Source organism: Sorghum bicolor, chromosome 2 (assembly GCF_000003195.3).
Source record: "Sorghum bicolor cultivar BTx623 chromosome 2, Sorghum_bicolor_NCBIv3, whole genome shotgun sequence".
NCBI classification, from domain to species: Eukaryota; Viridiplantae; Streptophyta; class Magnoliopsida; order Poales; family Poaceae; genus Sorghum; species Sorghum bicolor.
In genome coordinates this window covers 51097241-51121575 of record NC_012871.2, presented here as the reverse complement: position 1 = coordinate 51121575, position 24335 = coordinate 51097241, and the positions used below count along the sequence as shown (strand labels likewise).

Below are 24335 nucleotides of genomic sequence, written 5' to 3'. Positions count from 1 at the left end.
GTGGGAAAGGGAAGACGAAGGAGCGCAGTCGTACAGGTGTTGTGGATGGAGAAGGGATAGGGAAGAAGCAGTTGCGGATGGAAAAGGGAAGGGAAAGAAACATCGCCGAGGTTCTTGAAGCTTGGATAGGCCTCGCTGTGAATGATGGAGGAATGAGTGGACGAGAGTTTCATATTTCTTTATGGCGACTTGTTTTTTATTTTGTTGGTTCCAAAGTGACCCAAAGCCACAGAGATGCCAGCTACTACTGCTTGTACGGATTAGCTATGAGACCCTTTATTTTAGAAAAAATTTTGAACGGTAAATCTACGTTTATTTGTTAGACGGAGGGAGTATTTTATAGAGGTAAAACTATCATTTTACCCTCATCTTAGTTTGTGTGCCAGCTCTTAGATGTGTAAATATTTGTGAGACGGAGGGAGTAATCATCGGCCATCAGCTGTCTCTGGCAACTTCTTGACTCGACTGCATCGGCTTGTCGGGTGTTTACTTTACTAGTTAAGTGCCCGTGCGTTGCTACGGATATACATAGAATCTCATAATAGATAGCCTCACGTGTAGAACATATATAAAATCTCACCTATTCATTAATATTTTTTTACATAAAGCTAAATATTAACCATAGAAGAAAAGAGGCATGGTAGAAATAATAACCATCATGTTACAAATTAAACATAAAGTGACATAGTTATTAAAAATATATTATAATATAATGAGTACATCCAATCAATAAGATGTACACAAGATCATCATACGTTACGTGTCTCCTATTGTTCCCAGACTTCTTCTATTATCTAAAATGCAAATGGATACAACAATTAGTAACAAAGAACATAAATGTAAGAAAATATAATAATTATACAAAACAGAAGACAATACCTTTTCATAGAGTGAGGACCTCTTTGTAGACAATATTTTTTGTGTATGTACCATTTATTTTTGTATTCTTTTTCTTATCATTCTTATCACTGGGCAGGACAGCAAGGATCCTGATATTCAATCTGGCAGTGGCTCTAGATAGCGCAACATACAGCTGGCCATGAGAGAACACTGGTTCAGGCAAATACACACCAATATTGGGAAGAGTCTGCCCCTGTGCTTTGTTAATCGTCATGGCAAAACTGAGTCTAATAGGAAACTGCTTCCTCTTGAACTGGAACGGAAACATCTCATCATCCGAGGGACATAACGGAATCCGTGGTAGGAAGATTCGCTTTCCGGCATGGTCTCCAACCATAATTTCTGCATCGATAATATTTCTTTGGAACCCTCGAACCACCAGTCTGGTTCCATTGCAAAGTCCACCTGCAGGGTCGATGTTCCTTAGCAATATGATCGGACACCCAATCTTAAGCTTTAACACATGTGGAGGAAGACCATTGGGGGTCAAAGTGTTGAGGAACTCAGATGGGTAGTAGTTGTGTGGATCATCCACTGCACTATCAAAGCTATGGTACACCATCTCATCCCCTTGGAAACGACTTATCATCTTCATGTTAATCATATCAACAGAGTCGTTCCGCGCAGATAATATTGCTCGTGAGGTGATGTAGCTCTTGTCTGACATATTGGCATTGAGGGCAGGAAATATGCAGTCAATTAACATATCAAGATCACCGTCTTTTCCATTCTGTGGTATGCATATATCATCAGGAAGGTGGATTTCACCATTACAATTAGCCTCCTCAGAGCCTCCCCCAATACGTAGCAAGTATTCTGCAAACCATGGATCATTCTTTGCCCTCATGTTGCGCGCCAATTTGAGATGTCGCATGGAATTCCAAAGGTACGACATCCGCAGTGAGGCACCAACTATTTGTGCCCTAGACCCTCTTCGAACAACTGGGAGAACCTGCCTAAAATCTCCACCAAACACCATAGTCTTCCCCCCAAACGGGAGGTTAGGACGGTCCATGATATCACGGAGGCTGTTGTCTAGCGCCTCAACACCTTGTCTCTTCATCATTGTCACCTCGTCCCAAATAATAAGGGATGCGGTCTGAAGCAGCTTGGCAGTACCACTCTGTTTTGTGAAGGTACAAAAGGCTCCATCATCGAGGGTGAGGGGAATCTTGAAGCGTGAGTGGGCGGTTCTACCACCAGGCATTATTGACGCAGCAACACCAGATGTTGCTGTTGCCACAGCAATCTTGTTCTGACTACGTATAGTAGCGAGTAGGGCCCTATATAGATAAGTCTTTCCTGTGCCGCCAGGTCCATCCACAAAGAACAAACCCCCATGATCGGTATCAATAGCCGACATAATCTCATTGTAGGCAGCCCGCTGCTCCTCGTTAAGGGTCTTTGATAGTGCCATGTCATCAATGCTTGCCTCAACGCTAGCCTCCTCAAAAATCTCCCTGGGAATATCACCGGATGGATCATATGTGTCATCGATATCAGGAAGTGGGTACATCTTTATGTCCTTCTGCATTGATTCTAACAACTTCCGAATATCTATGAGGACCATCTGCTCCACCGCAAAGGTTGATTGGTTATTGCGCCTGTAGTCCTCTGACATTGCCTCCTTATGCTTTTCCCAGAGTTTTAATACATCACTCGGCTCACAAAAAACCAAGATTGTTGCAAAGAGCCTTCGCAATGCATATGGCATCATCCATAGAGTAGCTTCAGCAAGGCCCTCGTGCAGCGTGTTGTCCGCTTCAATGAGGCCCCTTCTTTCTGCAGCTTCACGGAAAGTCGGTACGAGTTCGCCAGACACCGTCCTTAGATCAGTGAACGAGGTAGCACCAACCACATGATTTAGAAGCACCCTAAGATAGTAACGCTCCCCTTCAGCCGGATTGGCACATACAACTCTTCCAATCTGTCTTAAATGATTCTTTTGCGCCCTCCTAATCCATTGTTTACCTTGTGAGTCCCACTTATAGTACTCAGGAAAGTCCCGATACAATATACCACGGGCATGTTCAGATGTGTTGTTCTTCTCGAAGAAGGCTGTAAGCATCGACCTTTCAACACCTGGACGATTAAGCACTCGTCGAACACCTTCACGTCGATGAAATGATACCATGTGCATGTCAGGAAGATGGAGCTGCAAGGACAACACCGAAGGGGACCTATCACTTATATCAAAACCATATATCCTCTATAAGGCTTCTGGTGGAGTTACCCATCTAGCATCCCTGTACTGTTTGATCTCATCGATGTTTCCTTCATTGTCCTCCTTGTTAGCCTCTCTCACAGCTACAGACGCGCGGTCATGACCCTTGTAAATGTACTTAAACAAATACTTGACGGCCTTGATGCTCCCACATGCTTCAACATTGATGTGGCAATTGAACAAACGTAGGAGGTATGGGTTGTAAGGCACGACCCATCTATTGTCAAGCTCATGCCCACGAACCTTTTCTTTTCTACCATCATCACGTCGTCTATAAACTGGGTATGAATCCTTGCCTTGTAATGTGGCATCACAGAAAGGTCGTGGGTAATGGTTCTTGCATGATTCACGGCCCTTTGTGCATGGGCAGTTGCGATTAAGTACTCCACAAGGGCCATGCATCATATGCTTTGTAACCATTTTATACAAGTCTGGATACTTCTTCTTGTTTGGGAGCTCGGCAGAGATGAGCAGGTCATACTGCTCTGGGCACGTGATCTTGTAGCGTCTGTCCATGATTAGCAAAAAATGTGCATGCGGTAGACCCCTCTTCTGGAACTCCACAACATACACGTGTGCACGGACCTTTCCAAGGATATCCTTTTTTAACAACACGTGCTTAAGCTCTTCCAGTTTTGCCCTAAAGACCCGATCAATAAGGTCTGGACGATCCTGTGGTGTTTGTCCAGGGTACAACTCACGCGTGATCTCATCCCACTTTGGATTACATGTCATAGTCAGGAAGATGTCTGGTTTCCCAAACCTTCGCACCAGTGCCATGGCATCCATGTACCTACGCCTCATGTCCCTCGGGCCTCCGATAAACGACGAAGGCATCACGGTCCGCTTTCCAACAGCTTCTGATCTACCCTCACCAGCATGCAGGCTATCAACCAATCCTTGGTAGAGGTCGGCCCTAATCTCAGTTTGATGATTGCGTATGTAATCCAATCGAGAACTCTCGATTTTGATGTATGTGTCCACTGCAAATTGTTGGAAAAGACGCTTGCCATGAAGTATGGGATTAAAGATTCCTGGTCGTATCTGGAACTTGTAGCAGTAGTAGTCACGCACAGAAACACATAAATTTCCCGGAGAGTCTACAAAAACTATGGTATTAGAGGTGTTCTTGTGATAATGGTTTGATATACATGAAAAGTATAAGAAGATAAACAAACCTGTTTCTTCTTCTTCAGTACCACTACGAGCCTTACGCAGGGCACGAGCCGCGTTCACATCCTCCATAGTAACACCTTTCTTTGGGATATCCATATGCCATCCAAGCTCACCTCTAGGGAAGAAGAGTGGGTATGAAAGAGCATCATAGCATCCATGGTATGATCGGATGCCATGCCTGCTCCTATCTTTCCCATGTAGGACTACACTATTCTCAAATTGACCAAGGAGTTCACTACCCTCGATCCAAACAGCAGCCACCTCCGAAGCCAGCGGTATGTTGTATGTCCTTTGGTCCAATCGCTGATCAAGGTTAAGTGTAAGATGATAGTCCTCGAGGTGTTCAGCTTGCCCTAGACTCCTCAAATGTTGTGAGTACGGGTTGTCACGAAGGATGGCCACCAGTCTGTCTATAACTTCTTTATCTTTTTTATACTGCTCTTCACGACACCTTCGATACCGGTGCTCAAGGCTCGGATCATCATCATAGAAGTAAAGCTCAAGATGTCTGGGCTCCTTACCATCTTCTTTACCAAATGACCTTATGTTGTGATAGATCATGCCATGTGCACGAAAGGTATATATGCCACTCTTTCTAATGTTAGCAGTAGCACTATCGAGGCGACAATATAGGGAAGTGAAAGAGAAGTGGCCATTGAAAAACCTGATATTGTTACGAAAGTGCCTAGCATCCGTGTCAGAGCTTGTCCAAAGCCTCATGAGCTGGTTTGGTACGACGGGTGCATTCAACTCAACCTTTCCGTTGCGGCAACAAAACCCAGGAGGTTCTTTTGGAAACCTCTTCGCCCCGCAATGGTGGCAATCTGGGACAGGTTTTAGCATATGTGTCTCTTGGGGCATGTTACTATACACCATCTCATACGGGTCAGGTCCTTCAGGGTTAGAAGTTGTGTCTTCCTCAGTAGTATCACTTTAGACATCATCATCTGATTCATCTATTGAAATGATTTGAACATAAAAATGAAGGTCAGATAAAGGAGTGGATGTTTAGAAAGGTAATAGGTATTTGTTTACAAATACTGTTTACAAATACCTTGACCAGCAAACAAGTATCCCTCATCCTCTTCCTCATCCTCTTCAAATATATCGCCCTCATCATCATCTGTGATCACCACAGTGCCATGATATATTACAACTTAGGTAACATTAAAGGAAAGTAAATAAAGAATGCAAAAAGTAGTGCAAAATACCAGTGTCATCAAATAAAAGTTGTGTGGGTGTAGTTGATGCATTTTGATTGCTTGATCCAACGTTTTCTGTCAATCACATAATTGACATGGTTGAGATAGGAATAAAGTTGTTCCATGTCAAGGAACAGGGGTAGGGAGGTCTTGTTACTTATTGTTGTTGGTCACGGTTGACTGAGTTAAGGGCGTTTCTTCATCCGCATGGTCTATCTTCATGCATTCATCATCATTGTTAGCTACTCCCATGTTTTGACCGATGCGACGCTCAAACATAGTGTTACGATGGGCTAATAATGCATTTCTTTGCCCAAATGTAACATTTTGTCTATGTGTCATATGACCAAGTAGTACATCACCGCATCCATCATCATCATCATCAACAACATTTGTCTCCTCAGTAGGTTGTGGGAAGCAAATAGGTGTTGCAGTAGATTCTGGGATAATCCAATCGCTGGGGCTTACTATGGGTCCATGAGGCCTAGATGAGTTTGCACCGGGCCACACCATCTTCGGATTAAAGAGTGGATTTTCCATTGCAATGGACTCATTGTTTAAGGTGTGTCTCTGCACCTCCCTGGAGCGGTTTGTAGTCACTTTCATTGCCTCTTTTCGAGATGGAGTTTTATTGTAAAGCCTCTGTTGCTTGCGCCTTTGTTCCCGTTGCTCAGGTGTCTTGTTTGCATATGTATTCCTAAACCTTGTAGTCATGTCTGCATATGTCGTCCTGAATCTTTCACGACCAGCCATGACTTGCTCATTTGTTAACTCTCTCTTATGTGAAGCATCGTAATCGGTTATGCCTACTGTTGAAACATGGGTGCATTGTGACTGCATTTCTTGATTAACTATGTTGCGAGCGGTAATTGCATCATCACCTACATAGTTGTGTTTGAGTTAAAAAAGTAGCAAGACAACCGAGACACACCAAATATCCATCAATGATCCTCTCGTTGTATATAAAGCTACTAATAATTTCACCAACACAAAAATGTAGGCGTTGGTGCCATATTAACAATAATTTAATTACCTGATAACCTTTTGGACATAAGTATATCATCACTGTTGTTTGCATGGAGGGAATCATTCCTATACAACCAATCATCTGTTTCATTAGGATCCATATTTTCCTTGTTTGATGCAGTCTGACCATCTACCAATTGACACATCATACATAAAAAACATCAATAGTAATATCGGTATTATTATTCACCAACAATTCTAGTATACAACCATTGGTAGTTTCATTACGTAGGTGTTGCTCCTTTCTTCTTTTGTATGCTTCCCGACGTTTTTTATTTTTTTCATCCCTTTTCTCCTGAGACATTGCATGCCATCGAGCCTTTTCTCTTTCTCTCTTGCGCTGTCCAGCATCACTTTCTACAGTGTTAAATTCATATACCATTGATTATAATTTGTAATAATATTATACAATATGTTAAATTAAATATAGTAAATGCCCATGTATTTTGTTTACCTCCATTAGTAGTGTTAGTCTTGTCACCCAGTGGTGTAGGAGAGCCCCTATTTTCCATTGAAATAACCAAGAATTGCCACACAATTCAGTGCTTCGGCGTGCTGATCTGTACTCCAGTTCTGCATGTTGGAAGAAACAAACAAACAAGGTTCGCTATCTTACTGCTCTTTTCTCATTCCATTCTAAACTGATATTATCCTACTTCTTTTTTCGTTCCATTCTAAATTCAGTCGCTGATAACCACAGATTATTTATTATCTTTTTTATCATTCATTTTTCTACTCCCAAATCTCGTTAGCCATTTCTAAACTCTGCAAGAAAATTTTCTAAACACTTGACCACAATGACATATATATGAACTTTGGAGCTTGTGGCACATATAAAAAAGAAAACTATAAAATTCTTTGTAGCCACTCTTATAAAGTAAAACTAAAAACCATTCTTAGAGGCATCACATGTATCTTGTAGTTGCAGTAGAGGTTGCACAAAGGTTCCAAGGTTCAGTGTAGGGTCAGAGCTAACTAAAGCAAATGAAAAACAATTACGGCAGAAGCAATTGGAAAACTGAAGGCTGAGTAAAATAATAATAAAAATCATTATCTGAAAGCTGAATGGGCAAGCAACTAAATTAGTGGCCTGAGCTAAAATACTGTTACCATTGATATCAATAGGAAAATATTTTTTAACGCATTTCAAACATCTGGATAATGATAATATTCCGATTTCAATTTTAGCTTACACCTAAATATGATAACCATACTGCAATATGAAGTCACAGGCAATTCAACAAGCACCTAGAGAGCACCATCACATCACCAACCTAAAGCAGCCATCTAGCTAGGAGAGAATCGCTTGAATACAAAAGGAGTTTCCATTGCAAAAGTAGTTACCAATTTAGGGCTCAACTATTGCCATTGCAAAAGGCAGTGCTAGGGAATTTCCTTTAAATGATCTTGGTACGTTCCTTACATAAATAGAAATCAAGTTTGCTTCGTAGTTGTTTGGAATATGGATAGAGGGGCTGCAATTGTAAAAAAATACAATTTTGTATGTCTTCTAATATATTCGAAAATTGAACTTTTAGGATTGGTAGAAAATTAAATCATATAGCTGACACTTTGTGATCCTAGTTTTGCATCAGTGAAATTTTAGTTAAAACCAAGTACAATATATGCAAGCACAAAAACAGAATAAGCACTTTTGTCAGTTCTATGAATCAATCAAGGTGTTTGCTGCCCAATAAAGTATTAATTTAATAAAATCAGTTAGATAACAAAAGGGAGATGGCGGCGGAACTTAGTTAGATGAACGATGTGAAGCACGCTAACAGCCTGAAGCACGAACTTTGACAATAGCAGACCAATTCTGTCGCCTGATTTGTCACAGCCAACAAAAATATGTTGGGGACCAACAGATAACTTACGGTTAAGATACAAAGTGACATTTTCAGTTTGCACAGTCAAGTCATAGCTTGCTCAGTGACATTTTCAGTTTGCACAGTCAAGTCATAGCTTGGATAATAACATTTTCATAGAAGTCATACCTTGTCCAGTGATAATCAATTTGCAGTACACAGGTTTGTCATGCTATCGGATTTTAGAATTCAAAGTTATCAACAGTCACTTCAGGTTTCTGTTCTTTTCTTTTAATTGATGTGTGAGGCAGTATTAACATCATGATAAGTGGTCATTAGCCTTGACAAATTATCCAACAAGCGTCCAGCTACCAATTTTAAAACAAAATTCTAGTGACCTACTTGTCAGCGCTCTGTAGATCACCGGAAAAACAGTGAATCGCTACAAGTGTGCAGCTGCCAGCTTTGGCTACTGATCTCCAATAAAACAGAGTTCTGTCGACCTTCTACCAGCTGAATGTTTTGATAGACCACCCAAAAATTCAACGCGCATTCGGTCAAAAAAAAAATTCAGCGCTCTATTCACTTGAAAGGCAGTAATTTAAATTTGAAAGGCAGTGCAATTTACAGGGATGCAAAATCTTCCCTGATTGCTGCAACATGAGAATTAGAGTGTTGCAAGTGCACATCACGTTAGTTTACCATCCAGTACCTACATTGTTTTTTTGTGGGATAAGTAGAACCAAACTGCCATGTTATGCAATGTTCTTTTCTAGAATGCAATTGAAATGTACATATGAGACATGTTAACACCAAAGGAGAGCAGGAGCCACTTTGTAGAGAAGATTCAGTTCTGTACAGCAGGAAGGGATGGCATACCTCGCTAACAGGGGAGGGGCACGAAGACCTGGCAGCGGAGGCTAGCACGTGGTCTGCCTGGGGACGAGAGGCGCTGAGCAGGGGCGACGTTTAGGAATGGGCCGGTGCAAGACCACATCACGCGGAGGACGAGTCGGTGGCGCGCTGAGCACGGTTTTGAAGGCGCCGGGAGTGGAGGCGTCGAGGTGCTCTCTGCGCTGGAGCCGGAGGACAGCGAGCGGCGACAGTCAGCCCGCTAGGTGCACGCCAGGTCGAGGAGATAAGCGGAGGGGCTGGGAGCGGGGCCGTGTAGGTGCTCTTCGCGCCGGAGCCTGAGGACGGCCGACCAGGTGCACGCCGGTTTGTCCGAGCAGGTGTCAGAGGGATGTCGGGGCTCAGCAGTTGCTGTGAGGCAAGCGGCATGGGTGGGAGTCGTGGATGTTGTGGGAGCGGGAGCGGAGAATTGATTGCGCGACAGGAAGACGTACGAAGCGGTGTTGACCCGCGCATGGATGAAAGGTTGCGCGGGGGTCATTAGCAGGACCGAGGTCATTAGTGGGCGATTAGCGCGTGACGGGGTCATTAGCGGGGCGAGTACGATAACATGCCGGTCTTTTTAGTTGTAGAGATTTATGGTATCCCATCACTTCCATAAGAGCAGTATTGTTCTAATTCATAAACTTATTTCCATGTTCATGATAGCTAGCACAAAGTTCCTAGCTGAGGTCTCCAACAGTGTCAAACCAATTTACACTTCAAAAAAACAGTGACCACCATCTTCATCAAATCCGTAGCATATTGGGCATCTTGTGTCTAGGTCAATGTTGCGACTTCTTATCCTCATCTTCAGCAGCTCAACAGTTTGCCAAAATTTGCTTGGCAAATATTGTGTTTTAGCAAGTTGCTAAAAAAATATGACAAGTTGAAAAGAGGCTCTCTCTAATAATTCCGTATTTTAAACTTGCCAAAATAAAAAAAAGAAAGGCCCACCACACAAGGTTGTTGACAGGTACGTACGGGGTTGTTTCCATCGCTTCGTGGTGTTCCTCGCGCCGCACCTACGTGAAGCTACGGCGCCGCCGCCGCAGGTCCATCACGACTCCCATCACCTCCTCTGTGGTCTCTTCTTTCAAGCTGGCCATCTCCTCCACCAACCTGGTCACGACGGCGGTGACAGACTTCGCGCGGACAGCCTTCGTGCGGAGGTTCCTTGACACGAGGAGGAACGACGGCCTTCACGCCAGGACACGCGAGGAGGATCGACGACGTGGAACCGATCTCGAGCGGGGGTTCTTCACGCGACGAGGAAGGACGCGGCCATGAACAGATCATCGCGTGGACTGATCGAGATATATGGCGGCCAGGTTGCCCTGTGTGGGATGGTGCCGCAGATTTTTCCACGCGCGCGGGAAGGAAGGCTGCGCCGCACGGGATGCTATACGGAGTAGGATATGCACGCGTAAAGATAGGCACGCGGAGGTCCTTGAGAGCAACCTGCTAAAAATACCAAATTGTTGGAAAGCAAATTTTATTATTTTGCCAAATTTTAAAGGATAACAATCTCATTTAACAAACTGTTGGAGAAGCTCTTATGAGCCATCCTCCACATTAAGAGCTTCAGTTTTGTCACACATTGGAGTCTCCAAATTTTCTTCGAGAGTTAGGCTGCACGAACTCTCGTCGTGCTAGATTCTCCTCCCTCTCTATATTCCATCCTCATGCACATGCTAAGCTGATTTCACACTAAAGAGGCCCTCGAAATGCTAGGTAAGGATGAGGATGGTGCTCCAACAGTCCAACCAAATGGGTACCCACGGTTCTTCTCTAGTCTAATTTAATAGGGCTTTGCTGTGGTATACCAAATGATTGCGAGTCATTTATTTGATTAGATAGGGCTAGAATCATCTATTACTTCCTAGGAGATAATAGATGAAATAAGTAAAGTTTTAGATATAATGATCTTTTTTTTGATCTTATTGATGCATGCGTGATCTATTAGATATGATGGATCTTTTTATGCAACTTTAGATATATAACATAATTTAATTAGAATAATATTTATTTTTTGATGCACTTGTTACTTAGGAATGCAAATAACATGTGCGTGTGTATATATATGCCAAACTTACATACATGTATATGAAACCCTATGTATGTATGTGAAACTTTTGTTTGAATGTTGATATTTATGATAGCTACCTGTCTTATTAGGAAATCCTCTCAATTATATATGCAATATGGCTAGTTTTTAATTATTTTTAACACCAAATATCATCGAGTTTTATGTAATGATGAACCTGCTAAAAGTTTATTTCTAGTACCATGTCGTTATTGGTGTATAATTTTAACCTTATAATATGGTATGTTTATACGCATAATGAAAGTCATAGTTGTCATTTTAGTTCTGCTACGAGAATTAAAAAAATAAGAGGGATAATCGCACAAAACAAAGGGTGCAGCCATGCGCAGCAAGAACAAAGGAAGGGGTTCACATGATTAAAGGGATTTGTGAATACTTTTCCTTTTTTAATTAATTGAATGGTTTATAAAATTTTAAAAATCAATGACTCAGATTTATTTGAAATAGTACCTCCTAGAAAGTAATAAGTGTACCATAGCATTACCTAATTTAATGAACTAAATAGACAATTTCTTTCCTTATTTTTTATTTAGTTCACTAAGTTAGACTAGAGAAGAACCGTGGATATCTATTTGAAGCACCATCCTGATCTTTAATGCTAGGTGAGGACATGTTTTTCCCCACACCAACTCAGCAGCTCTGGAAAGCAGGACAACACCTTTGGGCGTTCGAGGGCGACGTGTAACATCTTCAGGGATCCAAGGATCCTCCAAAATTCTAATTTGTTCTCCATCCCCCACTCTCCAGATTAATCCCTGCTGCAAAGCTCTAATTCCCCTCACAATGCTCCTCCAAGAGTCCAACTGTATGATATGCATGGTTTTTCAACTGCCTCAAGAATGTGCCCATCCGGCCAGTATTTCGCTTTCAGCAAACGTTCACAAAGTGAGTCTGGATCCTGAATCACTCTCCATGCCTGACGGGCAAGCATGGCAATATTGAAGAGGTGTAAGTCACGGTAGCCAAAACCTCCCTTCTCCTTTATGCACGCTAATGTCGTTTTCCAAGACAGCCAGGTGCATTCTCTTCTCCTTTTCCTATTGTGCCCACCAGAAGCGACATATCATTGCACTTGTCCCATCACATAGGCTCTTATTGAGATCAAAGCACGGCATATCATTGCTCGGGATAGCTTGGGCAATGGCTTTGATCAATACATCCTTATCAGCCACGGATAGTAATTTTTCCTTCCATCTCTGAATAAGTTTCCACGCTCTTCCTTCACATAAGAGAATATCTTTGCTTTAGATCGGCCCATGGTATTTATCTGTACTTGAATCCTTAGTGATGTACATCAGTGATAAGAATTCATTAATTCTGTGCCTCTAGTGTTGTGTTCTTGCTGAACATGACCGAAGACTTATCTTTATTTATTGTCTTCCCGGACATTCCTCATACAACTGCAGCATAGTTGCAGATGATTAGCAGCATTGTCTCCATTCACTTTCATGTGGAGTGACGAGTCATCAACAAACAAAAGGTGGGTAATATTCAGCATATTCTCACAAATGGCAACTCCCTATTAAGGATGGGGACGGTGCTCCAAACATGTATCTGTGGTTTTTTCTCTAGTGTAACTAAATGAATTAAATGAAAAAAATGAGGGAAGAAATTGTCTATTTAGTTTATTAAATTACACTAGAAAATAACTGCGGATATCCATTTGGAGGAACATCCCCGAACTTTCCCTCTTCCTCGGCTGCAGTTACTTAAGCCGAAAAGCCCTCAGCACATATTAGAAATAGATATGCGGACAACAGGTCCATTGTCTCAACCCCTCGATGGAAAATTAAATTTCTTCATTAAACTTCCATTAACCTTCACTCAATATGAGACTTATCGTAACACACTTCATAATTAGATCAATCCATCTTGCTAGGAACCCCACCATCTTCTTCATCATCTCTTTCAGAAACCTCGAGACATGTTGTACACCACCAACTCACACAATAGTTAGTCTCGATCACCTCTTGATAATCACTCAACATCTTCATACACGTGCACGCACCCACCATGTGTGCGCACATGTCTGTTCAAAACTTCGAATGGTGCTTCAACTCATCTCACGAGCATGATAATCTTAAACATGTTTCTCAAAAAGAATAAAAATAAAAATAGAGGGATCTGTTTCTCTGAAGAAACAATTTAAGGATTATGGCCTGCCCTTTTTCCAGTTGTCCAAGATGCATGGAACATAGCTGCAATTGCAACGAATAATGTCAAGTTGTCAATGATGTCTCCGTTGAAAGAAAGATAATATGTTGTACTATATTTCACATTATGTCTGGAATCTAGTGTTTAGCAACAGTATGTTAGGTGAAGGGTCTAGAAGTAACAACCTGGCAATCCAATAATAGGGATTTCACTAACTGTCGCTGTTTTGACCCCGGAGGTGACACCAACGAGTGAATTTATGTGCGTGCTCCCTTTCCCGGATGGTGATGAAAGAATGACACGGAGATTTATCCTGGTTCGGGCCCTACGTCCAGCGGGGGAGGAGACTTTGTATTATCTTGCACCTAAGTGCTTGTACAGGGGTGAATACAAGCGTATGTGGCTAGGAGTTCTAAGTCCTAACTAGTGGTGGCGTGCGAGTGGTGTTCTAGGCGTTATGCTTGTTGTGCATGATGCGTATGTCGTCCTCAGTGTCCCCTTTTATAGTTCCAAGGGGAGACCTAGGTTACTGGGGTAGGCATTAGAATACCCCTCGATAGGGGTACGGCGCGCTGACTTACTCGAGGCTTCCGTACCGGCGTGGCCTCGAGCCGTCTTGTTATAGGGTACTTTGGTGATGATGGCGCGTGCGCTTCTGAATTCAGCTTCTGTACATGGTCTTGGATTGGCTTAGGCACGAGCACGCTGGTACGTCGTGGCAGTAGTCACATCCGGGGCAGTTGAAGCGCTGACTTCCATCGTCTGACCCTTTCCTGGGAAGGAACGTATCTGCTCGAGGGTCGGGCGGCACGAGCAGCTTTGCTGAGTGGAGCGCTAACTTTGGGCGTCTCGAGGGGTGCCGTGATGGGATATTACGCCTGCAGCACTGTGCCAAATCGTACCTTTAACCATCCAGGGGGATAAAGCTGAAAAAGGTGAGATTTGACGGGTGCTTGTTCCCCTATCACGTTTCTCGTGACTGTCGGGTTGGGTGGGAGCATGGCAGACGCATTAAATGCCCTGGCTTCCGTACCTGCGACAGGCGGTGGGAGGCACTTTTGCGCTCGAGGCCCATCAATTCGCTCGAGCCACTCCCGTATTCGACGGTCGCTAGTTATCGAGCCCCTATCGATTCGCAAGACCTTGTTTCCGCGTTCGAGGCCACGGTCGACATCGAGCCCTGGTGATTACGCATTTATGTCCCAACGTCGAGTTGGAGCCCTGATTTGCTTTTGAATCCTCTCGTTATGAGTGTCGGCTAGGATACCCCCTATTGACATCCTCAACAGTAGCCCCTGAGACTCTGTTCGAGCATTTATGCTCGAGCAGAGGCTCTTCTGATGGTTGAGTTTCCATGGGGGTCGCGCGAGTGACCCCCGCGGGGGTAGCCCCCGAGCCCTTGGAGGAGTCTTGGACTCCTTTGATGGCTGCATTGCTTTTTCTGATGCAACTGCTCCTGATCTTCCTTTTCACCGAGGGGCGTTTGTTCCGGAAGGGAGCCCCCGACCCTCGTTGGCCGGCCTTACCTTTTTGAGGCTAGGAGCGTGACGTACCCCCGGTGGAGCGAGCGTCATCGTCCTGGGTGAGCTCCTATCGGGTAATCCAAGCGAGAACCCATGCCCGTTCGAGGGGGTTGGCTGCAGCTCGGAGGCGTTCTCATTAAAGCTAGGCTAGCATGGTCAGGGATATCGGTCTCGTTTGATAGAGTCCAGCGGCTCGACGCCTCCCTCCGTGGGGATTCCTTTCGACCTTCTTACCCCTACCTTGGATACCCCCAGCAAGTTCTCGAGGCAGGCCTTGTTTTCGACCCCTCGCTGGGCATCCCTGACTCTGGTACTCGAGGGCGACCATCGAACCCATCTGGTGGGCTGGTCTGCGCTCCCTCGAGATTCTTATGGCGGCGCGCGCTCGCCTTACCTTGCAACGGAAGGAAGAGTCGTGGCGATTCGTTTCCTTGCCCGTTGGGCGTACCTTTTTAGGAGGGAGTCGTTGTGGCATAGTTCTGTTCGCAGAATCTGTAACGTCCTGTCAGGGAGAGAAAGAAGACCATTAGGCAGCACATTTATTGAGGAAGTTACCGCGTTTGTTGGATCCGCCCGTTGGGGGGCATCTATAAATACGAGGGATCGCCTGGCTGCTGTTTCTTCCGCATTCTGCTATTGCTCTCGCTCTTTGCTCTCTTTGCATCCTCTTGCGCACCTGAAGCACCGCACACCCTCGAGTGGAGAGATCTGCAAGTCACCCTCCACCTTCCGATGAGATGCCTGTGAGACTCGTCGCCGCTGACGATTGGCGCCCGTCGTCCATAACGGAGCGCCGACTGAGAGATCTGGAGAAGGAGGGGCTCCTGTGCCCCCGTGCTTCCTCGACGCGGCCCGAGTGGATCGCACCACTGGTGGACCACCAGGAGCCAAACCCGCCAAAGAGTACGTCGTCTCCTTCACCAAGTTCCACCGCCACAGCCTCGGATCCCTGCCAAGCCGCTTCATGAGGGCGCTCTGCCACCACTACGGTGTTGAGCTTCAACACTTCTCCCCAAATGCCATCACCATTGCGGCGGTCTTTGCCGCGGTGTGTGAGGGCTACCTGGGGGTGATGCCGCACTGAGACCTGTGGCTCCACCTCTATCGGGGCGAGCTCTTTCGTGCTCCCGGTGGGGCCACAGGGTGAGGAAGCCGGTGCAGGCCGGCTGCCTCAACCTGGTACAGAAGATAGGCCAAGCGGAGGAACCTCGAGAGTACATCCCCATTGGGCTGACGTCCAATCACGCCTAATGGGATTCTCAGTGGTTCTATCTCTGGAACAACGACAACCTCTTCCCTGCTTACACCGGGCAGCTCATCTCGGAGTGCCCGGAGAACTGGAACTATGGCGTCATCAAGACTCTCCAGTCTCGGCTCCGCCCCCTCCTCGATGCTCTAAAGACGCTGCACGAGGAAGGTCTGACTGCTGCGCTCGTTCTCTCAGCGGTTCACCATCGATGGGTGCTTCCGTTGATGTCTAGGCCGTTGAGGATGGACGAGATGGGCCCCGGTGTTTCGTCTCGGGACCTCGAGGCGTGCCGGAAATCTAATGAGGCACCTGCAGATGAAGAGGTTGCTGCCAGGGTCAGGGCGACCGTCACAGGCGACTTCTAGCCGGAGCAGGTCAACAACTTCCCCATGAAGCCTGAGGAGGGTTACCTCGACCTGGTAAGTCCCTCGAGTTATCGTTACTCGACCTTTGTTGTTAGTTGCATCATTCTTTTTCTGATTTCTCTGAGACTTATGCTTATTCTGACAGGGGACGATCGACGCCCGGTCCTCGAAGCCTCCGGTGAAGGAGGACGACGCCGACCGTAAGAAAAGGCGTGCCTCCACAGAGAAGCAAAAGTCCGTAAAGGACGCGGTGAAGAAGAAGGAAAAGAAGAAGAACCTCGAGCGTCAAGCGCTCGAGGAACGCCGAGCCAAGTCGAGGCGTGGGGGGAGTCTAAGCAGGACTCCCCTGACGAGGATGATGAGAACGATGATGATGACGGCGATGATTCCGAGGGGATGGCAGCTCGCCTCGACCGGATCCTACAAAATCTACCACAAACCGATGTCGTCGCGTCGCATGCGGGTGCTTCCAAGGGGCCACAAGGCAAACCACACGACGGGCGCCAAAAGGAGGCGTCACCCCGCCGCCCCCGTGCCGACACGCCCCTTGCTCCTGCCAAGGGTCGTGCCGTTCCTCCTCCGCAACTCCCTCCAGTGTCTGGCCCGGGACATAGGGTCAAAACCTTGGTGACGGGGCCGTTGACTCGAGGTCGTGCCGACGTGGCGGTCTCGAGCCAGGGAGGTGGTCATCGAAGGAGCGTCAGTCCTGGCGTTCGTCAGGCGAGGAGCGTGGAGCCGAGGCCCGCACCCGTCCAGGAGAAACCAGGGGCCACAACGCATGGCAGCTCGAGACTTGCCGACCGTGGGACCGGTAGGAGGGCCGTTCTTCCCGTAGGGTGAGGTTTTCACTCCGTGATTCTGTTTTTGTTTTCTTATTTGTTAATCTGGCACCCACCGTCTTAAGCCCTATCTTCTTTGCTCAGGTTGAAGAGGTCGTTGGAGCAGGCCCAGCCCTCGATGGCTAAGAGGCTCAAGGCGGGGACAAGCTCTAAGGGTCCGGGTATGTGACCCGCTCCTTTTTTTCTTGGTCTCAGGGTTAGCTCTGTTTAGCATGGAGTTTCTTTGTGACTAATGTGTCGCTTTGGGGCGTATGCAGGTTCTCCCGACCCTCGTCTGCCTACTGGTGACGATGAGACCCCGCCTCGACCATCAGAGGGGGGCGATGGCTCTGGGGTCATCTTGTCGTCCCCTAGATAGGGTGAGATGCCTCGTCACCATGGTCAGGAGGGAGCCCCCGAGCCACTCAAGTTGGGGGAGTGGGCGATCCCATCACCATCAGTGATGAGCCTGGGGACGGCCCGCGCTCGATGGGCGCTCGCGCCACGGACAAGGGGGTCGAGACCCCTCAGGTTGAGGGACGGGCACCATGGTCTATCGGGCTTCACTCTGTCGAGGAGAAGAAGAAGAAGAACGAGGAGGAGCAGAGGAGGAGAGAAGAGGAAGGGAAGAAAGAAGAAGAAGAAGAAGAAGAAGAAGAAGAAGAAGAAGAAGAAGAAGAAGAAGAAGAAGAAAAAGAAGAAGAAGAAGAAGAAGAGCAACAACGTCTGCAGGGGTAGCTGCAGCATCAGCAAGAGGCACAGGTGCAGCGGTAGCAGCAGTAGCAGGCGCAGGAGGAGCAGCAGCAACAGCAGCAGTAGGCGCAGGAGCAGCAGCAGCTCGAGGAGCAATTGGAGCAGCATTGATAGCAAGAGCTGTAGGAGATTCAACTGCAGCAGCGGCGGCGGCAACAGCAGCTGGAGGGGCTACTCGAGCAGCAACCGCAAGGTCCACTCGAGCAGCAGTTGCAGCCTCCGCAAGGGCTCAAGACGGGGAAGGAGGAGCTGCCGGTTTATGGCCTCGCGACTCCCGCGTGGCTCCACCCTAGGGGCCCTGTTACCATCCCGGCCGAACCACGGCGGGAGGACGGCGTCGTGGCGCTGGCGTGTGCCATGCACACACCGGTAGATCCTCGCTCTGAGATCAAAGGTACGATCTACGGTATCGAGGGGATCGCCCCAGGGTTCCTTGAGGGTCGACGGCGGCCGCCAAGGCATGGGAGGAAGCTGCGTGATATAAGGGCACAGTCGTCGAGCTAGATAAGGAGAAGAGGCTCGTCGAGTCAGACCTCGCCACCGCTCAGAGTGCTTATGGCGGAATAAAAGAGGCGCATCTGAAGAGTGAAATCGCTCTCGTGGCGCCGTGGAGGCGCCGTGGAGGAGGCCGAGAGGAAGGCCCGTTAGGAGCTCGAGGCAGAGCGAACTCGCTCTCGTGGCCTTTCTAACAACGTTGAACGTCTAAAGAAGATGCTACGAGAGAAATAAGAAGTTATCCTTCAATCGGGAAGATGATCGAGGACCTGCGGGTCGGGAAGACGGAGTTGGCCCGCTCCTTCAAGAAGATTGAGAGGACCAACACCGACCTAGTTGGTGAAAACATGACTCTTGAAAAGAAGATCTGTGGTAAGTCTTTTATGCCTTTGTGTTTCCTTAGTCTCTACAATGCAACTTTCCTGTCATCTAACCCCTTATCTCTGTTTCTGCAGTGCTTAAAGATGATCTGCTTGCTGCCCAGGTTGACGCCCAGGCCTCGAAAGCTCAACTCGAGGGGGAGGTTGCTTTGACTAGTCGACTGAGGATGGCGATCAATGACCTCTCGACCTCCTGGGAGCTCGAGCCTGCAAACGAGGCGAGGGAGGCAACTCGAGGCGACGCCCTGGTTGACCAGTTGTGCTACCTGGGTGCCACTCTAAGGGATCGAGTGTGGGACGCACTTCATACCGGGGTGAAGCGGGCAATGGCGGTTGTCTGCTCGGGCTTCTCTTACGATATGGAGGTGGTGTCCCACGGTTTCTTCACCGACATCTCCAAGACCGATGCTGAAAATGAGGAGAGGCTTCATGCCTTGATCGACGATGCGGAGGTTCTTGGCGATAGGCTAGCGAAGCTGTTCGAGCCAGAGGTACTACCTCCTGAGACCAGCGTGGGTGCGGAAGATGGTGGTGAGAGTAGAGATGAGGACTAAGGCCTACGAGCCTAATTTGGGTATTTAGACCCGTTGTAATATACTTTAGCATTTAACTATTGCGGCCTTAGTGGCCTTAATATTTGTATTGTCTGTATATTCTTGTTACTTTTATGCTCGAGTTTCCTTTGTTTCCTTTGCTACCTAAGTTTGTATTCCTCGTTCGATCTTTTGTTAGGACGACCTTGACTGCCTCGAGGGTATGGGAGTGAGTAGAGTTACCATAGCCCGGGGGTGTAGGGGTTCTCAGGCTCGACGTCCCTCGGCCCTTAAGGGGCTCGAGGTGCCTTTACTACTCGACCATGTGAGGTTTCCTTAGGTCTTAAAGGGAAAAAGGCAACTTTGAGCTTTTGAAGAAATCGTTTAGTTTTTAAGAGCCTGTAGGGGGGTCCCCTCTGCTAGCCCCTGAGGGAGTGTCGACTATGATGGGTCATAGTCGAGACATCCTCCTATCGTTGAGATTTAACCGGTAATAATCGTATATTACTTGAAAAAGTACTTTCGTTTATTCACATACTCAGAGGGCCTCGATGTTACAAGATGCGCATGAAATATAAGCCTCGAAGCTGTAGGGGTAGAAGCGACGTAGCTGTTCGATGTTCCATGAGTTGGTGAAGACCGTCCCCTTTTCATCCGCGAGCTTGCACGTCTCTAGCTTCAAGACCTCGACCACCACATATGGGCCCTCCCAGGGTACCGGAGTCAGCTTGGGGCGTCCTTGATTGCTTTGCCGTCGACGTAGGACGAGGTCGCCCATGTCGAGGTCTCTCTTGCGCACGAGCTTATAGGTGGTAGCGTCGAAGCTTCTGCTGGTACCTTGCTGAGTTGAGGAGGGCCATGTCTCGAGCTTCCTCGAGCTGGTCAACCGCATTCTCTCGAGTCTCCTTGTTTGTTTGCTCGTTGTAGGCTTTGAGTCGGGGTGACCCATACTCAGGTCTGTTGGAAGCACAGCTTCGGAGCTATAGACCGTGAAGAACGGGGTATATTTCGTGGCTCTACTTGGGGTCGTTCTTAAGCTCCACAGGACCGAGGAGAGCTCCTCGATCCACTTCTTGCCAAACTTCTTCAATCGGTTGTAGATTCTAGGTTTGAGCCCTTGCAAGATCATGCCGTTGGCACACTTGACTTGGTCGTTAGTTCGAGGGTGAGCTACTGTAGACCAGTTCACACGGATGTGATGCCAGTCACAGAAGTCTAAGGACTTTTTGCCGGTGAACTACATGCCGTTGTCGGTGATGATGACATTGGGGATCCCAAATCGATGGATTATGTCGGTGAAGAAGAGGACAACCTGCTTAGACCGAATGTTTGTGATGGGTCGAGCATCGATCCATTTGGAGAACTTGTCGATGGCCACCAACAGGTGGATGTACCCTCATGCCACCCTTTGGAGGGGACCCACGAGGTCGAGGCCCCATACCACGAATGGCCAAGTGATGGAGATCATTTGCAGCGCATGAGCGGGGAGGTGGGTTTGCTTGGCGTAGAATTGGCACCCATGGCATGAGCGAACGAGCTCTGGCGTCAGCGACGGCTATTGGCCAGTAGAAGCCTTGTCGGAAGGCATTTCCTACAAGGGTTCTTGGAGCTACATGGTGGCCACAAGCCCCCGAGTGTAGATCCTCGAGGAGCTTTCAACCTTCCTCTATGGTGATGCAGCGCTACAAGATCCCAGTTGGGCTTCGTCGGTACAGTTCTTTGCTTTCGCCATAGATTACATACGATTTGGCCCCTCGAGCAATATGACGGGCCTCAGCTCAATCTTCTGGCAATTTACACCAGATCAAACAGTCGAGGAAAGGCATGCGCCAGTCGAATGGTCGACCGGGGCGTTGAGGAGTTTGCTTGACCTCCATTACTTCTGTCACCGTCAGCAGGGCCTCGACTGTGTCGGTGGGATTGGGAGTGGAAGTTTTGGTGTTAGCTGTTGACACTTACTAACACCACTTGAATACTAGGTTGTCATCCCCAGCATAGTGCCAAAGTGTACAAAGGTATTTATGAATGTAAAGGCTCTCTAGAAAATAATCTATTCTATCCGCAAGCGCACAGATAAAATACCTTATTGTAGCATTTCACTAGGAAAGTATTCTGGGTATCGTTATTTATAATTTTGCTTAAGAGAACGGTGGAGGTAAATAAAATCTATCAAGGCATAGACTGGAGATAAACTTGCAAGAACATGATTACTAATGAGGAACTCGTCACACAGTCACTTGCTTTAGTAGGGGGTAAGCTATAATAATAATGATAATGAAATATAAGCTCATGGGTAAATAATACAGCGATTAGAAAATAGACTACTCCTCATATATGTAAGGTGACGTCGGATTAGCTAGAGAATGGATTCTGAGTTATCTACTATCTACTAAGTCACAATCTACTCTAGTTATCTACAAGATCATATATAGCATAAAAGACTCTTCATTCATGTATAAGGAACATTGCTAAAGTAAATCAGAACATTGCAAGACTTACTCCACAATACAAATTATGCCTGTCCTATCAATGGAGGGTGGACTATATAAGAATCAACGAAGCTGTCACCATCGCGAACTACCATATGACCTGGCCAATAGGATACATTTGTAGGTAAATAACATCTAAGCACCACGCCCACATGTGATCTACCACTTAACTCCCGCGCGTCAAGAGCTAAGCACTTTGCAAACTCATACATAAAATCATTATCAATCATAACTATATCAAATATAGAACTAGAGCAAACTAAGAACATAATAAATAGAGACATAATGCAATTATAACAAAGTAGTAGAGAAAGATATGAAATAATACCAATCTTTATTGATGAAAATCCGAATCCAGAGCACTAGGCTCTACTTCTCTAATTCTATCTAATCAATCCTATAGAACTTGAAGGATTAGGGAGTAGCTAGTTCTAATTCTCTGTGAGAGAGAAGTTCTAAAACCCTAACTTTGATGACTTCCTCTGATAATAATTCTCCTCTTCCCCTGGGGTGGAGAGGCCTTGCTTATATAGCCCCCTCAAGTGAATGTGGGCCGTCAGATCAAACTGACATTGATCGCACGGTTATTCTTGAAGATTAAAGGCGGTGGAGCACAATCCAGGAGACCTGCTCTGATTGGCCACTAGAGCAGGGCGGGCGCCCAAGGGGGAGGGCGGGCGCCCTGTCCCCAGGCCCGATCGGCCTCCCATTCGTTCCCGTGACTTCTGGACTCTTCTAGATTAAGAAAAATTATGCGGCACATAATTATCTCGTTGTAAACCTCACATGTGGGCCTTTCTCTCCATATTTTCTGATAACCCCCTACAGAAAAAAATAAACACCAAAGTTCGTGGAATTCTGTTAGATAAAACCTTAATTCTAGATGTTTGGTGCATATTGATCCTTTTCCATGTTTAGTTGACGGTTAAATTTAGTACTTAAGGACCATCAACAAACTCACCCAAGCTTACCCTTTGTTCGTTCGTGAGCAAACAGCTAAACTCAGATAGATCAGGAGTTGCTTCAATGTTTTCTTTCCTGACAGGCACACATGCTTTCATATAAAATTCTCCTAGATTAGAGTGAAGTGTCAAGGGGCTTAGTACCTGCACTTAAGTCTTGAGTAATCGAAAGACAAAATAATTAAGTCAAGCACTATTCCTCTTGCCTATACTTGACCTTTGCTTTGGAGTTTTGCATAAGTTTTCAAAAATAAAGCTTAGAGTTCCCAGCTATGATTCTCTCAAGTCTCTCTATATGTGGTTTTTGTGGATCCTTACGAAGATGTCAGCTCTTACATATATTGTCTAATCGAGCCATGGATCCAAAGGAACTCAGCATATGATTAAATCAAGATGTGCATGTGTGGTGGAGTAAATGATAGTGATGGTAAAAATGTGGTGATAAAACTTACTTCTCATTGCTCCTCGTATTGCTATCTGTCGACGAAAGCTAGTCGACAGTCTACCTTGGGGTATACCCACGGTAGTAGTTTATTGGTAGACGGTGCGCAAGCTACGAACTCGATGGTGACGCAAGACACGGACAAGGTTTTTATCCAGGTTCGGCCGCCGTGTTGGCGTAATACCTACGTCCTGCGTCTGATTGTATTGGATTGTGTCGAGAGATAATGTGTCCAAGGGGGGTCCCTTGCCCCTCCTTATATAGTCTGGAGGGCAGGGTTACAGATCTGGAAATTAACATTCCTCCATCGTGTGGTTGGATTTTGGATGCAGTTGGCATGGTCCCTTCAATGTCTTGTTGTAGTCTTCCTGGTAGTCTCGCCGCCCGTTGGGACGCTTGACCGTATTCACCTCGTGGTCGTGGTCACGGGGGCGCTTGCCTCTGAAGTCATCACGATTGTCACGCCGCCTATCCCAACCTTCTCTGTGGTCGCGGTTGTCGGGGCGACGATGGTTCCTGTTGTCGAAACGACCACGACTGTCGTCTCGCCGAGGAAGCTGGTCGGGACCTCTTGCGTCGTCCCGGATGAGCTTTTCTGCATCGTCGGCGTCGGCATAATTTTTGGCCGTGGCAAGGAGTTCGGCCATCGTCGTTGGCCTTTTGCGCAGTAGCTTGTTCCTCAGTGCTTCGTGGAAGCGTAGCCCCTTAATGAAAGCAGATATGGCCTCGTCGTGGGAAATTTTCGGGATTTTGAGGCGCATATCCGAGAATCGTCGGATGTAGTCGCGCAGAGGCTCGTTTTTCCTGTCCCTTATCCTCTCGAGGTCGTACTTGTTCC

At 46.6% G+C, this 24335-nt stretch overlaps 2 protein-coding genes across 2 annotated transcripts; both read right to left on the bottom strand.

Moving 5' to 3' along the window:
• Positions 884–4369, bottom strand: LOC8064678. The gene is made up of 4 exons (XM_021453497.1): positions 4303–4369; positions 3134–4224; positions 2872–3055; positions 884–2793 (listed from the first exon to the last, which is right to left on the bottom strand). The coding sequence occupies exons 1-4, from the start codon at positions 4367–4369 to the stop codon at positions 884–886; spliced, it is 3252 nt and encodes a 1083-aa protein (XP_021309172.1).
• Positions 4979–9657, bottom strand: LOC8071886. Its single transcript, XM_021452903.1, has 7 exons — positions 9216–9657; positions 6983–7101; positions 6757–6885; positions 6536–6658; positions 5664–6383; positions 5355–5423; positions 4979–5256 (listed from the first exon to the last, which is right to left on the bottom strand). Exons 2-7 carry the CDS (start codon positions 7038–7040, stop codon positions 5234–5236), a joined length of 1122 nt encoding a protein of 373 aa, XP_021308578.1. The 5' UTR covers positions 7041–7101; positions 9216–9657; the 3' UTR covers positions 4979–5233.